General features: G+C 33.6%; 1 protein-coding gene across 23 annotated transcripts in view; it reads right to left on the bottom strand.

The window, feature by feature from the left end:
• Positions 1 to 17,176, bottom strand: part of LOC105687271 (twitchin) — a 63,765-nt gene that overhangs the window by 22,669 nt on the left and 23,920 nt on the right. For 14 of the 23 annotated variants that reach the window (XM_048655698.1, XM_048655701.1, XM_048655704.1 and 11 more), the window contains 19 exons: positions 15,577 to 15,621; positions 13,314 to 13,352; positions 12,357 to 12,398; positions 9,693 to 9,840; positions 9,384 to 9,620; positions 9,135 to 9,271; positions 4,528 to 4,653; positions 4,268 to 4,412; positions 4,024 to 4,163; positions 3,760 to 3,904; positions 3,480 to 3,621; positions 3,277 to 3,401; positions 2,830 to 3,183; positions 2,536 to 2,742; positions 1,974 to 2,282; positions 1,209 to 1,799; positions 830 to 1,135; positions 432 to 734; positions 64 to 348 (listed from right to left, as the gene is read on the bottom strand). In XM_048655698.1, the coding sequence (XP_048511655.1) occupies positions 64 to 348; positions 432 to 734; positions 830 to 1,135; positions 1,209 to 1,799; positions 1,974 to 2,282; positions 2,536 to 2,742; positions 2,830 to 3,183; positions 3,277 to 3,401; positions 3,480 to 3,621; positions 3,760 to 3,904; positions 4,024 to 4,163; positions 4,268 to 4,412; positions 4,528 to 4,653; positions 9,135 to 9,271; positions 9,384 to 9,620; positions 9,693 to 9,840; positions 12,357 to 12,398; positions 13,314 to 13,352; positions 15,577 to 15,621 (3,826 nt within the window). The remainder of the gene's footprint in view (positions 1 to 63; positions 349 to 431; positions 735 to 829; positions 1,136 to 1,208; positions 1,800 to 1,973; positions 2,283 to 2,535; positions 2,743 to 2,829; positions 3,184 to 3,276; positions 3,402 to 3,479; positions 3,622 to 3,759; positions 3,905 to 4,023; positions 4,164 to 4,267; positions 4,413 to 4,527; positions 4,654 to 9,134; positions 9,272 to 9,383; positions 9,621 to 9,692; positions 9,841 to 12,356; positions 12,399 to 13,313; positions 13,353 to 15,576; positions 15,622 to 17,176) is intronic. The other 9 variants (XM_048655705.1, XM_048655719.1, XM_048655713.1 and 6 more) reach the window with 6 other exon arrangements.

The raw sequence follows: 17,176 nt of genomic DNA, 5'->3' as shown, positions 1-17,176 counted from the left end.
GGAAAAGAACATGACGTTTATGAAGTACAATCGATCGTTATTTTTTTCATTTTTAATACTTACAGAGCACCGTGAGTTCTACGGACTCTTCGTCTTTTCCGTTGGCGTTTTCTGCGATGACCGTGTATTTTCCTGTGTCTTTTCTCACGGCGTTTATGATGCTGAAATCAGTGTGATAATCGACATTTTCGATTTTAATTCTCTCGGTATTCGTCAGTGGGATATTATCTCTCCATATCCATTTCACTTCTGGTGGAGGTTCGCCTATTATGTCCGCTGACCACTTGTGCGAACGTCCCGCTTTTATTATTACCGATTTCAGGTTCGTACGGTCGATGCGTGGCTTCACTGAAGTCCAAAGAATCGAGAAGATTAATATCGGAATAAGAATAAAGCAGACTCGCAAAAAAACAACAAAAAAAACTACTCACAGTTTCTGTGCTTGCATAAATGATTGTCGGTCGGTTCGCTTGGTTCCGAAGCACCAGCCTTGTTGTGCGCTCTGACTCGGAATTGGTAAACCATTTTCTCTTTAAGTCCTTCGACCTTGGCTTCCGGATTGGCATCCGGAGTCTTCAGTACTTCGGTCCAATCGATCGCAAATTTGTCCTTCATTTCAACGGTGTAATGGGTGATGCTGCGGCCTCCATCGGTTTCGGGTTTTGCCCATTTTAGAGTCACGCTCACGTTGTCGTAGTCGGCAATCTCCGGCTTTCCGGGACGTCCAGGTTCGTCTGTTGAAATGAAAAATTCAAGACAGCAATGATGAGGAAGCTCACGAGAAAAAAATAAATGAATACAAAAGTGACGGTGCTTCCGTTGTACCGACCGTAAGGATTTTTGGCAACGATGCCCTCCTCGGTTTCGAGTGGTTCGGATTCTCCCTCTTTGTTGACGGCCTTGACGCGGAACTTGTATTTTTTCTTCGGGGTCAAACCTTGGAAAGTGAAACTATCTTTATCGGGTCCAACTTCGCCAGCTGGAATCCACCGGCCAGTTTCCATGTCCATTTTTTCCAAGACATAACCAGTGATATCTGAACCACCGTTGTCCGGTGGTTTGTCCCATTTGACCTTCACGTGATCCGAACGTACTTCCTCCACCTTCAGAGGACCCTTTGGCGCAGCTGGTTTATCTGAAGTTTCCAATTCGTTGAAATATGACACCGATGCCCTTGGGTTTAAAAAGATCAACAATAAAGAACTTACCAAGAACAACAACGTCGGCAATGCTTTCGCACGTTCCAGATCCGTTTGTAAGAACAAGCTTGTACTTTCCAGAATCAGGTCTTGTTGTTTTTCTCACAGTGAGGACGGTGTTTCTTTCATACTTATCGATGGTCAATCTTTCTGCTGCATCTTGTACAAGTTCTTTGTCTCCCAAGAACCAATGAACTTCGGGTTCTGGTTCACCGCCGTATTTGATGTCATACTTAATTACCTGTCCCTTTTTCACTATCAGGTTTGTCAACTGATCGCCAATAATATAAGGTTTTACAAAACGTGACTTAGCCGTTATCGGTTTTGTTGCATCCGAAGGTTCACCAGGTCCAGCCTTATTAACAGCTCGAATTCTGAACTCGTATTGTGTTCCTTCTTTCAGCCCATCGATCGTCGCTTTTGTCACATCCCCTTCGATTTCCTTACCCTTGACCCATTCTTTGCCGAATTTCTCTTTGTACTCGATAACGTATCCAGTTATCGGCGCTCCTCCATCGCTCTCGGGTTTCGTCCATGTCAGATCGGCGTGATCCTTGTCCCAATCAACGACCTCAACATTTCCAGGTTTACCGGGCTCATCTGAATTAATCAAACAAGAAAAAAAATTCATCAGTCAGTATAAAATATTGACACACAAGCCTTGAATTCGGAATAACCTTGAGATAATATAAATTTTTCTATTGTAAACACTACTGGAATCGAGTAATGCGGAAGATCAATTTTTTGAGGTCTTTTAGATTTTGATCAACTTACCCCATGGATCTTTGGCAAGAATTGGTTTTGCGAAATTTGCCGGTTCGCTCGGTCCAAGCTTGTTTACGGCGAGTATACGGAATTTGTATTCCTTTTTGGGAACAAGGTCTTCGACCTTGTAGACACATTTTTCACCAGGTAAAACTTCACCCACATTTGCCCATTGCGACTTGAGACTAAGATCCAAACGTTCGATAACATATTTTGTTATCGGAGAACCACCGTCCTCTTTTGATGGTTTAAAACTGACGACACATGAACTTTGGAAGACATCTTTGACGTCGACGTCGGTTGGAGGTGATGGAACGTCTGGAAAATAATACTCGAATTGTAAGCAAACACATTAAATTTCGACAAACAAAAGATGAATCAAACAAGGTTCGGTACGGAGACGCTGCGTGATTGGTGCCGCCACCCTCGTATGGGGCGCCAATCAAAACTTCGTACGTACAGTTCACTTCGTTTCAAAAATTCAAAGGGGTACCTTTCACCACCTTCCCGCCCATAGGAAATTGGCGCAATACAATTTTGAAAGCGATTCTGGTCCAATTGGTACACATACCTTGCATGTTGATGTTCACGTCCTTGACCTCCTCTCCTTGTCCATTTCCAATTTTCAATTGATAAATTCCCGACTGATCACGCTGGGGTTTCTTTATTTTATAAGTTATCTTGTCCTCGCCAACGATTATTTCAACGTCCTTCAATGGCAGCGCCTTGCCGTCCTTCAGAAGTTTAGCTTCAACAGGTGTCTGTTTGGTACCATCAACTGTGAAAAAAATGTTATTTTTCATTTCATTACGAAATATGTTCATCATTGAAAGAAGAATTGAATTGAAAAAAAATATTCACGTACTTTTAAAGGGCACGATGAAGGTGATCGGTGCGCTACAAGGTCCTTCGATTTTATCTGGCACATCAATGATAGGTTTGCTTTCACCTTTCTTGACAGTGAGTTGACAAGAGCTTGACAATTGTCCACTTTGGCACGTAATTTCGCCGTCATCTTCCATTTCAACTTTGTTGAATACCAGCTGGTGTTTGCCACCACCGAGATTTTTTATTTCAACCCTTTCGCTCGGTGTAATCGGTTTTCCATTGAACAGCCATTCGGCCGGAGCAGTTTGATCTTGAAGTTCAACGTCAAGTACAAGTTTTTCTCGTTCTATAGCTACAGTGTCCTTGAGTTTCTTATTGAAACGGTTCAAGTCTGTGAGGGTTGAAAAAGAGAACAATTATAAATAAAATTAGTTACAGCTGAAAGGTGGACGTTTAATCTGCACTAAAAATTTTAAGAACTTACAATTTACGACGATTTCAGCTTCTGTTTTATCAGCGTTACTGACACACGAGTACATTCCAGCATCCGTTACCTTGGCATCCTTGATAATCAGCTTACGTTTGCGTCCGTCAACCTTTATTTGTACTCTGAAATGAAACGCGAAGTTTTAAGGGGTTTTTTCTTCTTAAATGTTCATTCTTCGCAGCGAATTGATTTTCGGTTACCGTTTATCAGCCTTTATTTCCTGGTCTCCTTTGAACCATTTAACGTCACCAGCAGCGTCGTCCAATTCGCATAGTAAATTGATCGTATCTTTTTCTACAGCTTGTTGGTGCTTCAATACCTTAACGAATTTGTACGGATATTCTGTAAACGAAAAAACGAATGTACAGACCTTATTTGTTGTGTAGGGACATTTTCTAGATCACCCAACGACAGATCGTTTAGGTATTTTCAAAAGATACGCAGATAATTGAATAAAATGTTGAACAAAAAAGAAATTACCGATTATTGTAAGGATCGTCTCAGTCTTATCGGTTTGTTTTTCAATTTTACAGCAATATTCTCCGCTGTCTTCGATTTTGGCAACTTTTATCGTCAAACGACAAACTCCAGACATGTCCTTCGATATGCTGAATGTTTCGTCGTCCTAGAAACCGGAAAAGAATTAAATATGTAGAGCCAAAAAAGACACAATTCTTGTCATTGGAACACTCAAACACATTTGTCGAAATTTGGGGACGAAAATAGAAAAAGACTTTTACTCACGTCGAGCTTGTTCTTTCCCTTCCACCAGGTGACCTTTGCCATACTGGAATTTACCGTACATTCCATATAAGTTTCGTGAAGTGTAAAACCGCTTGATTTTTTCGACAGTGGTTTTACGAAAGTGTACGTTGGATCAGGTTCTGAAAAGGGAATAATAATTTTCCAATTGAACAGATATTTTCACGAAAATCCTCGTGGAAAATAAGGGGGAATTTGATGGTAAAAATTCGTGACTATCTCGTACCTTCGACGGTAAGAAAACCGGTAGAGGAAACTCCGCTGATATCGATCGTATATTTTCCAGTATCATCCACCTTCGGTCCAGTGATGATGAGCTGGTACGAGTCATTTTCATTTTTGAACTTGTACTTGGCACTGGCGAATAATTCCTAAAAAACGGCGAAATAAAATTGGCATTTTTATTTTCATTTTTTATATTACACACATCAAAATATTTACATTTGACTCATCGTTTGGAAATAAAAAGATTGATAAACAACTCACATCTTTTCTGAAAAACCACTTCGGTTTGCAGTTGGGTTTTGTGAAGTTTGCTTCAAAGACGACCTTCTTGTCTTTACCCTCCTTCGCGTACTGATCGACGAGCGGTTTCAGGAAAGACTCAGGTTTCTGTATCATTTTGAAAAAAAGAGAAAACCAAATTTTTCATGTTAGAAAAACGTTAAAAATAAAGACAAGAAAAAAAAAAAACGTGCAGCAGGTCTGCACCTTACAGCGGTGATTATACGTCATGATATAATGATATGCTGGTGAAAAATAATGAATACATAGTAAATTCCCAATATCTGTAAAAGGTAATTAAAAAAAAAAAAAAAAAATCAGGAACAAAAAAGACAAAATCACCGACAAAAAATTTTCCACCTGTAAAAAAGAAAAAACAACATGTGTAAAACGATGTGCGGCGTTACTTCGGTCTTTGCACGTACTGAAACGATGCTTATGAAAAAAAAAACCAAGAACAAAAAAGGAAAAAAGACAAGATACAAAACGAAGTACAGCGAAAAGAAAAATAAAAAAAGATTGCACTAAAAAACAAGAAGGTTCTTTCAATTTCACGAAGAGGATTTTTTATGAAATATGCTCGTTAATATGAATTCTGAATATTTGACTACGCTACAGTTCTGTGCATACATCGAGATACCATACAACACCAAAGAGAAGAAATATTATCTGTAATCAAACTGACGAATGTAAAAAAGAATAAGTGGAAGAAGATGAAGAAGAAGATGGAACAAGAGAAGATTTGCAATCATGAGCTAACTACACAGGCTTCGAGTATGTTTGTAATAATAATACGTACAGAGAAACTAGTGAGAAGAAAGTTGGAAGTAAATTAGTTGAAGATCGAAATGCTGGATAAATTTTGATCTAAAATGTTGATGATGAGGTACCAAAGTGTGTAATTAATTACATCGTGGTAACGATTGAAATTATCAAACATTCAAGTCGGATGCAATATGAGAAAGAATAAATAAATAAAGAAAATGCAACACGACAAATGAATGAAAGTAGAATATTGTTGTTGATGACGGCAATTGTGAGTCAACGAACTTGCAGAAAACATTTCAGAATTTGAATGTTTAAAACAGAAGATTCATGTAGATGAAAGACGATCGACCTTAGAGAAAATGATCGGATAGAATATTAAAGTGAATAAATAAATAAACAGACAAATAAACGATCAAAGGAATGATGAATAAATAGATTTTTTAACATCCATCGATCCTTCGTCCAACCTCCTGTTTGTTGAAGTGATGAAGTGTTGGCCAGTCGGGAATTAATTCGGCCAGGGAAAGCCTACGAGATCCATTAGTCTAGAAATAAGAAACATACCCCCTGCAGTCTCACCCAATATTCATTCACATTCGCTAATCAAATAGAGACCTCAATTCTTATCCGATTTCAAATTACAATTATCAACGACATATATATAAAAAAAAAAAACTAATAACATTCATACGTGTACAAAGAAATAACACCCTCGTAGGAAATATGTATGTTTTTTTCTTTTTTCTTTTTAAATAAAATTTATAAAATTAACGACACAAAAGAAGCAACTCTGATTAATTAATAACGTGCATGGTAGCGTTAATCAGCAGCAGTCGAGATAAAAAAAAAAATCAAAAATTAAGTTAAATATTCAATCGTTAATAGCGCTCGCAACTTTTGGATTTAAACAAAGTCAGGGTTGTAAAATTAAAAAAATAATCATCATGAACTCTGATTGTGAGCGTGATTTTTGTTTTCTGTCCTCTTTGATCAAACAAAAATGAAATATATAACATTTTTTAAATTATCGTTCTTTGTTTGGTTTTTAAGTTTTTATTTTTTAGCGAACCTTCTCTTTCTCTCGGACCACTAGAGTTGGCCAGTCACCAATTACCTCCGACAAGCTCGGTCTGCGCTGGATATTGAAGACGTCCTACATGCGCGATATACACACACACATAACATTGTTAGTAGACAAGGGGAACGAACGTTCCCAATTTATTTATTTATGCCATTTAAAGTAACAACGATTTACCGATGAAAATTATGCAATCGACCGTAATTATCGTCGAAGGCGACAACTTTCGTCTCGACGAAGTCAAAGAAAAATCAATTTCCTTACCACACCGACTGCCATGAACGTCAAAATAGATAAAAGAAAAGACCAACAAAATGAAACGAAAACAAGTCAAAATATTTTTTAAAAAACCCGACGTTTGATCAATTCTGTAATAAAAATTTATAGAAATCGGTAAATCGTCATTCTAGGCTATATTTTACTGCGATTGTATATTTTTTTTCTCCCTTTTTTCCTCTCATTCATTTTAATCAACCTATAGGTAATGCTCATTTTTATTAATTTTTTTTTTAACTTATGTACAGCTTTGTTTTATAAAGTAAAAGTTTTTTTATTCGTTTTTATTCCTCAATTTATTTCTGTTAGACGAGAAAAAGAAACATAAGAAACATGAGTTGGAAACAGTGTGATGCAGGATAGTCGACGTGATTATTCTCTGTATATTTACTTTTTTTTATTGCAAGGAAAGAAAAAGAGAAAATTAATTTTTTTCATTTTATCTCAATTGATTCGAAGCATTATCTTTAAGTCGTTAGATGGATAGTGTCATTAAAAACAAAGAGTTGGAAAAAAGGAGAAGAAAAAAGAATTATATATGTATCATTTAGTTAGTGACGGAAAATCTGAGGTGCAGGAAGACAGAAAAAAAAAAAGAAAAAATTTCAAACGAATTTCTATCGCGTGATAACAAAATTATTGTTCGAGGAATTTTTAAACTGCGAACAGTCGATGGTTCTGAATTGTCAAATAGAAAGTAGAAATTATCGAAATTCTCGAAATTTTTTCTTTTCAAGTAGGAAGGAGGATTGAGCCGAGGGCGGTTGATTTTTCTTTTGCGGCTATCAAAGATGAGCCTCCATCATGGTTAAGCTCCTAACTAAGCGCTCACATTCAGACGATACATTTGAAATTTGAATTACGAAAAAAAAAGAGAAAAGAAAACTGAATGAATTAATATAAATAAAACTGTAAACGAAATGATCAATCATTATCGATGATCACCACAGAGTCTGGAGCAATGCAAATCATTTCACTCGCAAACAATGACGAACAAAATCGTCGGTTAATTTTTTCTTTGTGAATCACACGATTAGGATTAAAAAAAAGAAAAAGCTGTTTGCGAGCAAATTTTCCAAACAGATAAAAAAAGAGAGAAAAAAATAATAATCGCAATACAAAGCAAAAACGGAAACACGAATACTTTGAGTTAGTAATGAAGTTCTGTTAAATACATGTGTGAACATAGATGACACAGTACAAAATTAAACGGTGAAACAAACTAAGATGAAAATGCCGAGCAACCGACATAACGTAACGATGATGAATAAATTATATTTGATAACGTTCGATCCCATTTTTTCTCAAAACAACCCATTTCGATTCATCACTGTCTTTCATTTTGACAAATAAATGAGCAGCAATCGAAGAAACAAATATCAAAATAGAAACGACAAAATCATATCCATGATTCGAATTCCGTTATCTGATTCTTTTCTTTCAACACAAATGATTGATAAGAATGACAAAAAAAAACTTATGTGAATTATTTGCATATTGTTACGGTGTTTGCTGGTGCGATGATTAATTTCCTAAAAATTCCATAACGCCAACTATATTAAATTATCATGGAGGCTCATCGTTTCCTAGCGATAATCCGTTCTCTTTCTTTGGTTCTGGTTTTGCTCGCTTTCTGTGATTTTTTCTATTTATACCCGAATTCATGTTCTTTCCATTTTATATGAAAAATATTTAATTGTTCTGATTTTAAAAAATTCATCAATGCAGGTGACAAGATTGTGATTTTTTTTATAGGAATATTAATTAGGAATGTTTATTTAAATCGTGTTTCATAATTCGACCGGATCGTGCTTTTCTACAATTTTTTCTCGTGTCGTTTATCATTTCTTTATTGTGACTAAATGAAAATTAATACCGAAAAAAGGAAACAAAAAGAATTGGAATTAAATCTTTTGTAAACGACGGAAAATTCTAAAACATACCGAATTTTGGTAATCGATTATCTACGTCGAGATAACGAGAGAGAAAAATATGACGGGATAAAATTAGCTGAAGAATTAAAAAAAAGGCCTAAAAAATGTTCGAATCCGGAAGAATTTTAAAACCGTATTTATATATTTATTGATTTTTTTTTTATCTTTATGACTGATTTTAAAAAACCTTTAACCAGCTCCAGTTAGCCTCCCCTTTCTTGCCGAGAGGAATACGAGCGACCACTTCTCCTTCGGCGACGATCACTATTTCACCCTCTTCCTGATACCATCCAGTTTCATGCGATTCACCGTCTTTCACCGGCTAATTATACAAATATCATTCCCCATTCAAACAAAAAAAAAATACATTTGAAATTTCAAAACCGCAGCTTCTTCAGTCGCAGTCGATTTCGACTCTCGGGCATGACGAGCTCAACGATCCGCGTTTCTCAACTACCTTCCATTTTCATAATAAAATCTGTTTGCCTTTTTCGTATTAATGCTTTTGTAAAACGAGTTACAATAACTCTTACCCTTTCGACCTTCTTCAACGCTGGGATTGGCTTCTCAACTTCTTTGAGATCGACCTTTTCCTGATCTCCTTCGTCCTTCGCCCATTTCTGGTATTTCCTACGCTTGAGCATCGCTCGAAAATCGTTGCCGCTGGCGTCTGAAATTGAATAATATTTATTCGGAACTTCGAGAAGACGAGAGAAAAAAAAGAGATCAATCGTCGAGGCGATCGGTTTAATCTAATTAATAATCAACAATCGCATACTAACCACCGACGTACAACTGCATCTCAGCGGAATCTTCACCGTGAACGTTACTGACCACAATTTTATAAGTCCCTTCATCGTTCGGCTTCGCTTTCCTCATACAAAGTGTTATAGTATTCGTTTCCGCGTCGGTCAAAAATTTGAAACGACCACCTTCTATCAACTCGGTTATTCCCTTGTAGAACTTGAACGTCGGCGCCGGGTTACCTTCCACTTGAACGGTGAGGTACGCGGTTGAATCTGAAAATTATCATCGCAACAATTACTCTTTGCGAGCCTTTGAGTGAAAAAAAAATTGAAAAGTTTCACAACCTTCACGGGCCGAGTAGGAATCCTCGACGTGAACAATTTGCGGAGGTCCTCCGGGTCCAACATCTCGCAGTGGGGTGCTTGGTTCATTGATTTTATTCTCTAGATCCGCCACGCTTGGTCTTCTGACGTCCGTACTTGGACGACGACGCTGTTGTACAAAAAATATTCATTACAGCGACAGAAAAATTATTAAACAAATAAGAATAATGATTAAAAAACGAAAATATTATTCACAATAATACGAACATTAACGAATTAAGTATAATGCTGTGCTTTGAAGAGGAAGAGCAATGAATTTGACATTTTCTTCTTGATTCGATAGAAAGATGATCTTTTAATTTCATGCATGAAATCTATACATAAATGTCATTAATGTTCGTTTGTATATTGGACGTATAGTGATGTCTGAATTATTATTTATATGAACATTCACAAAAGCACGATTATACAATTAATTACGAAAGCGTTTTGTCTTTTTACTTTTTTGGTATTCACAATAAATGAAGAAAGCGTTTCTAGTTAAAAAGCGTTAAATTGTTTTAGTCACATACGCAAATAAAATGTAATAAAAAAAAGTGGAGAATATTAACAGTTATACGTTAAAAAGATTATCGATAATGATATTAGTGACATCAAACATCGATTCAGTTTTTTTTTTTTTTTGCTTCTCGAGTATTAAAACCACAGTAATTAAGGATTTCCCTATTAAATACAGTGAGAAATATCCATAGCTCATGTACAAAGACTGACGAAAAAGGACTTTTTTCTTTTTTAAGAATAATAGTAATAGCAATAATATGCTAATGTACATATCTATGGCTACAACAATGAACAACAACGTATAGGGATGCAGTAATAAAAAAAATGTCAAGTTTTTGAACAAATATTGAATTTTTTTTCATATTTACGTAAATTCCCGAGTCCCCGAGTTTTTTCTGCTTTTTACCAAATTTATTCCTCGATTTTTTTTCTTTTTTTCGTTCAGAAATTTGTAATAAATCAGAAAACGTAGTGATTCGTTTGCAATATGGTATGTGTAAGACACGAAAAAGGAAAATCAACATGTAAATGTTAGAAAACATGTAAAGGGCATGTTACAAATAACACGAGGATGTTTTTCGGATAAGTTTTTTGAGAACATGTATGAAAATTGGATGTTTATGATTACGTGTGTGTGTGTGCGTGTGTTTATTTATATATTATTATTCGTTTTTCACTTCAACATCTCGGGAAATGAACGTTGAATTTCACAAACTTAACATTCATAGAACTGGATAGATTTAATCACATAAAATCCGATCCAGGGGGATCTCATTTTGGAAACTAAGCAAATCAAAAATTTTGAAAGAGAAAAAGCTTCCCAAGATATTGAAGGCATTCTTGTGGTTTTTTTCTTCCATTATTCCTTCTTTGTTTAAAACCCATGGATGAGAGATGATGATTAGAAGAAAAAATTAATGAGGAGAAAAAAAGAAAAGAAAAAAAAGCCTATATGCTTACAGTTATTGGTATCGTATACATGGATACGTGTGATACGTGTTTGATAATATGTGAAATATGAATTATTTTTCGAAATTAGTTCAAAAAATTAATCATTAATTAAATATAATAAGCAACATTATCATGGTACGTGGTATTTAATTACGCATATCGCGTCACTGATAACAATTTCTCTTTACTATCAATCGTTATGAAATATATGAACTCGAGATCAATTTTTTGTTGTTAACATTTGAAATTGAAGTAAAAAGAAATAATCAGTTCGTCAATGATTATCTGTGACGCGATGGGTTAAATTTTTCGACGATGACAACGATGATGACCGTCATCGTTATAATTGTTATTGAATAGTTATTTCAATTAGAGATAATATGTGAATGGGAGAAGAAATTTTCGAAAAATTTTATGGGAAATGAGATAGGTGAAATAAAAATGAGAACGAGGATAACACGGATTAATAAAATATGTGAATGAGAAAATAATCACAGAGAGGGAGGAGAGATGACAAAAAAAAAAATTCATAAAATGGCGAAATCAAAAAAGAAAGAGATACATGTAAAATAAATAAATTAACGAAACAATACGATCGGGGATGTGTATAAATTATAAAATGGAAAGAAAATAATAACAGATTCAACCGCTACAATTTATGCTACACATAGTTTAACTGAATAGTTGGAATGTTACTGCACATGTAATACTTCTACATGAACATAGATATATAAGATCTGTAAAATATGGAATTATTATTTACGCTCTCAATGAATAACATAACTTTCTAACTACACACGTACAAGATCATATCGGTTCTATGTTTCGTCTTTTCTTCTTTTGGTTTATACATGAAACATTGAAATTATCAACAACCAAAAGTGCATTCAAAAAGAAAGAGGAAAAAAAATTCCTTTCATTTCTTTCTTCAATTCCAAATGAACTAGATACGTGTAAACTAATAGCTACAACATTTATCGTGAGGTATGATGATAATAATGTACAATGAATTTTAGCACGGTGTTTGTTATCCACAATTAGAAAAAAAAAATGTAGTTCAGATATACAAGTGTACAGTATTTATTTACAATTCTAACCCCATGTGATGTGATCATTATTTTGCACGTTTTTTTTTTTTGGTTTCGATTGGTTTCTTGATTTTTTTGAGCTAACCTGTTTATCGGACTGCAGTTCACCAGGACGCCCGATCCTACCCTGTTTATCCGAGAAAGACGAGAACAAAGAAAAAAGAACGAAATAATAAGAAAGATGTGGAAGATATTTGGGAAATAAAATCATGAACATATAATAAATAAATAAATGAATAATAAACCATAATAGTCAGCGAAGAATAGGAGGAGAATATAGTTTATAAATATAGAAGTGGCAGCAGCTCCAAACAAACCAGCTAAAATAAAAATGAAAATGTCATTAATTAATTAATTAATTATTATTATTAATATTAATGATAATCATTCTTTGTAATGTAATAAACATTATTAATATCGCCGCGCGCTTAAGCTGCAATCATAAAATCTTTTGAAAAGAAACAGAAAAAAATTATTCCAAGTAGGAATTGTTTTTTTATTTTTTGTCTTTTCATTCGAGTTTTATATATGGTGCATTTTATTGATTACGTATGTAAATTTGATTAAAATGATGAATATTATTATGAAATGCTAGGCAGAACAAATACTGATGGTAAATAATCAAATCATAAGGGTAGAAATAAAAAAAAGTAAAGTCAAAGTTGAACTTTATGTTAAAATGCTTGAGCCTTTCTTTTTAAATTTGTTTTCATTATATAGAAAGAGAAAGATAGAGAGAAAGAGAATTTTAATTATTCATAGCAGAGCGATAGGTAATTAGATAATTACGAATGTAGAATATAGATTTCAATCGATAGTATGAATGGGTTTGTTCTTAATATTCTTTTTTTCCATCACTCGAAATAGGTAAATGAAAAAGAAAAAAAGAACAACCGAGAAAAGTGGTGGGCAGGTGAATAATTATTTATATGGTAAATATTTTGGGTATATTTGTTCGATGATCATGATAATGAAGATGATGATGATTGTGATAATAATGATAAAAATAGGTCAGTTTTGTGTTAGCGAACACAAATCTCACCTTGGCGTCTAACACCTCGCCCGGACGTAACTTTCCAACCTGCACAAATCAGATACAAAAATGAACTAATGATCCAAAAAAAAATCATTATTTTCTTCCTTCTTTTTTATCATTCGATTGTTAATTTTCAGATTGACACAAAAATTTGGTATTCATCTTCTATCTTTACGTCCGATCATATATGTATCGAAGAAAAAGAAAAAATTATTTCAAAAAATACTTCGTTAATTAGTAAAACAGATAATTATACCTGATTAATTCTTTTTCGTTTTTTCTTTAATTCAATGTCAATTCTAGAGATTAACTAAACGCGTGTGATTTTCTTCGGTTTTTCTTTGAATTTAATTATAATTTTAAATATAGTAGATGGGTATAGACGTCACAGATGATTAAAATGGATAAAGAAATTGGAAGGAAAATGTATACATATACATAGAATATGTATGAGGTGAGTGCTGTAACGATTGATTGATTGATTGATTGATTGATCGATTGAAAAAGTACGATTACAACTCGTAGTTTCATGGTTGGTTGGGGGTTGCAGAGTGGGTACCTTAAATACCTGTGGTTCGTTGTAAATTGATATAAATATATGGGACATACCACGTTAAATCATTATGTGAGTAAAATAATTATAAACATTATAAACAAGCTGATTTATCAAACGCTAAATATCCCATATACATATATACGTATATATTCATACACCGAAAACGCATTATATGTATAATCATATCAACAATATCAAATGTTTGTGCGATTATTATTATTGAGATTATCATTATTATATAGAGTACATTTCAATAAAAAACCAGGTATTCTCTCGCTTAGTAAATGATGATTGAAAATTAACGATCAGGTTATTATATCACCAAAATTTTGGAGAAAGAAAAATGATCAAATGAAGGATTGAAAAATTTGTCTTATCATATGAACGACTATTTCTTTTTTAAAGAATGAAAAGATAAGAGAATGAGAAGAGTAATTAATAAAAATTCATAAACGAATAAAATAGACAAATGGTAATTTTGTGAAGTACCATATGTAATAATAATAATGATATTATTTATGAATATATAAAATATAAATAGATTAAAATCACGGTGCAAAGTAGTGAGACGTATCAACGACAATGATAAAATTATTGTTTCTTGAAATTGTGAGATATTATGAAATTCAAAGGTAATTTTTTCTTTTTGATCTAATTTGTGTACGGTATAGAAGTAAAACAAGAAGTAAGTAAGTATAGAAGTAAATTTGTATACAAGTAAAACCTTGCTCCGGTAGTTAATAAATTTGAAGTTGACATTTCGAAGAGGATTTTGCGGCTACTCCACTTGGCACCGTGGATAATCATTACGCCATATATTACATGCAATAAAGACATCATATATTATGGTCATATAGCATTAGATAATTAGATGAAATAATAAATAATTCTAATATAATGCGAATATAGCCAATGAGACTGCATAACCGGAATGCGAAGTGGGTAAAGTCGAGCTGCGTGATCATATTAAATGTAAAAGATATATAATTAATTATGACTGTACGGTTTTGAGGATAATCGGAATATATTAACTTCTTTTATCATTTTCAAATAGTGAACTGTGCAGTTTTACCAGAATCTTCCTGTGTGTGAGATGAATCACGAATTTTCAATACTTGCAACGTATATTTATATGCAATATACCTAAATTTAATTACAGCATAACTTTGGGCAGATTCTAATTAATTTATTTATCGTTAAGTTTCGGATATTAATTTTTCAAAGTTTATAAATGTGCTGAAATTTTTTTTAGGTATATCAAAAAATATAAGAAACTGATAAAGGAAGAGAAAAATGAACAAATGATAAAATCGATAATTCTATCATCGGATTAATTGATAATTATGGTATAAGTAATTCAGCATAGACAGAATATTAATAAAAAGCCTCGAATCGATCGATCCAATAAATGGAGATATTATATGAAATTTTATCCTTTGCATCGTTATTTTCCTTAGTCGATTTAAAAATTCCACTCCCCAGAGACAAACGAGGAGAAAAGAACCAGAATCTAAAGGAAATCGGAGCGATCGATCGCGATTCGGCGATTTATTTCAGCCTGTTGTGAGCATTTGAGATGGATTATTATAGAGCAGCTTGCGCATTTGTAGCTGAAGAATATATTATTTTATAATTATAATAATTAGGAGAGACGAGCTGGTAGATTGATTTTTGGTTTGGTTTTTTTGTTTTTGCTGCAATGATATTTCTCACCTTACGCTCCTCCACCACTTCGCCAGGACGCAGCTTCCTATTCTCCTATGGACCAAACGGTTATGTACAGATAGCCACAGCGTGTTGTGTTACGTGTGTGTGAATGTGTACGTGAATTTTAGTTCACTTTTTTGCTTTTTTTCTCATCTACGTTAAATTTCACTGCGTAACTATAATTATATCCAGTTAATCACAGTTTTGAACAAACGAAATTAATTATTCACTAATTATTTCAACTAAGGGTTTTCAACTTTAACTGCAGACAAGGCCAAGATAATTATCATCGTTATATGTGAATGTGAAATTCGAAAATTTCATTTTGCGAAGATGGCCAAAAAACTAAATCAAAAGATAAATTTCTCTTCACGACTGCCGTCAAAGTTTTGAATACCCACTAACGTTAATGAACGAGAAAAGCTTTTATATTTTCGTAATAAAATTCAATAATCGAATAGAAGAAAGAAGGAGAAAAAAAAATGGAGGCTGCCCGGCCGTTTTATTGGCCATCCTTGAAGTTAGCGAAAAAAATTAATGTGCGATGTGTCACCGATGGCTGGCACGATCGAATAAAGTCAAGAGTTGTTTCTATTTTCGAACAATTTTACTTCTACTTTTAGTACAATTTTCAAGGAGATTATCTTGTAAGTTTTAATTGCACCATCTTCGATATCAAAATTCAAAGATGACCAAGTACGGAAGTTTCGCTTTAATTTTCATCTACTTTTTGGATTTTCTTATCTTTACCCGTTCATTACTATTTCAAATCACAGGAAGATTAATAAACTAATAAAGTCAGATACTGAAGCTTAATCGTCAAGTTTAAGACAGTACCAACTTTTTCTGTACTTGTGCTTCCTTTTCTTTTGTAACCGGATTAGAAACAAAACTCCAAGATGAAAAAAAAGTTTTCAATCAAAATCTCTACGATTTTATGACTATTATTTGTTACGGACGGTTTTTTTTTACACTCAAACACCAACAAACTCGACAAAACAAGAACACAATAATTTCTTCCTTTTCTTTTTACAATGAAAAAAAATAAATCCTTCATATGTGAAAATTTTCCATCCGTATAATCGATATCAGCATCCACCTTATAGTTTTCCACTTTCTCTCAGCTTTTCAACATAATTATCTGCGCCCTATATTTCATCACAATTTTTATGACCTGTGAAATTCTTATAAATTAATTCATATAAATATTTATATATCATATATGTAGTTTATATCGGCTAATAATGGTAATGAAAATATAACATTTTAAATATACATGGCATAAACGTATGTACATTTTGTACAACCAAGATTTTTTTTGTGTGCAGTTTTTGTGGGTTGTTGAGGTGGGAATAGTTTTTTTTTCTTGGGTCACGTCACGTAGAATTTAGGATATGATACAATAAAAAAAAAAACAGGGTACCAGACATAAATTGAGGGGGCTGGGGAAATTTTGACTTTGGGGCAATTGGAGATTGATCTACGATTATATAAACGATCAAATACACGACGATCTAATTCTCTACACTAAAAGAAAAAATAAATAAATAAATAGAACAGACAAAAAGGATCAATGATGAACAAATACGTGTAAATCAATCGCTTA

The sequence above is a fragment of the Athalia rosae genome, chromosome 5, assembly GCF_917208135.1.
Source record: "Athalia rosae chromosome 5, iyAthRosa1.1, whole genome shotgun sequence".
In the NCBI taxonomy this organism is placed as follows: Eukaryota; Metazoa; Arthropoda; class Insecta; order Hymenoptera; family Athaliidae; genus Athalia; species Athalia rosae.
Note: the sequence above shows the minus strand (reverse complement) of the source record. Positions and strands in the feature narration are given on the sequence as shown.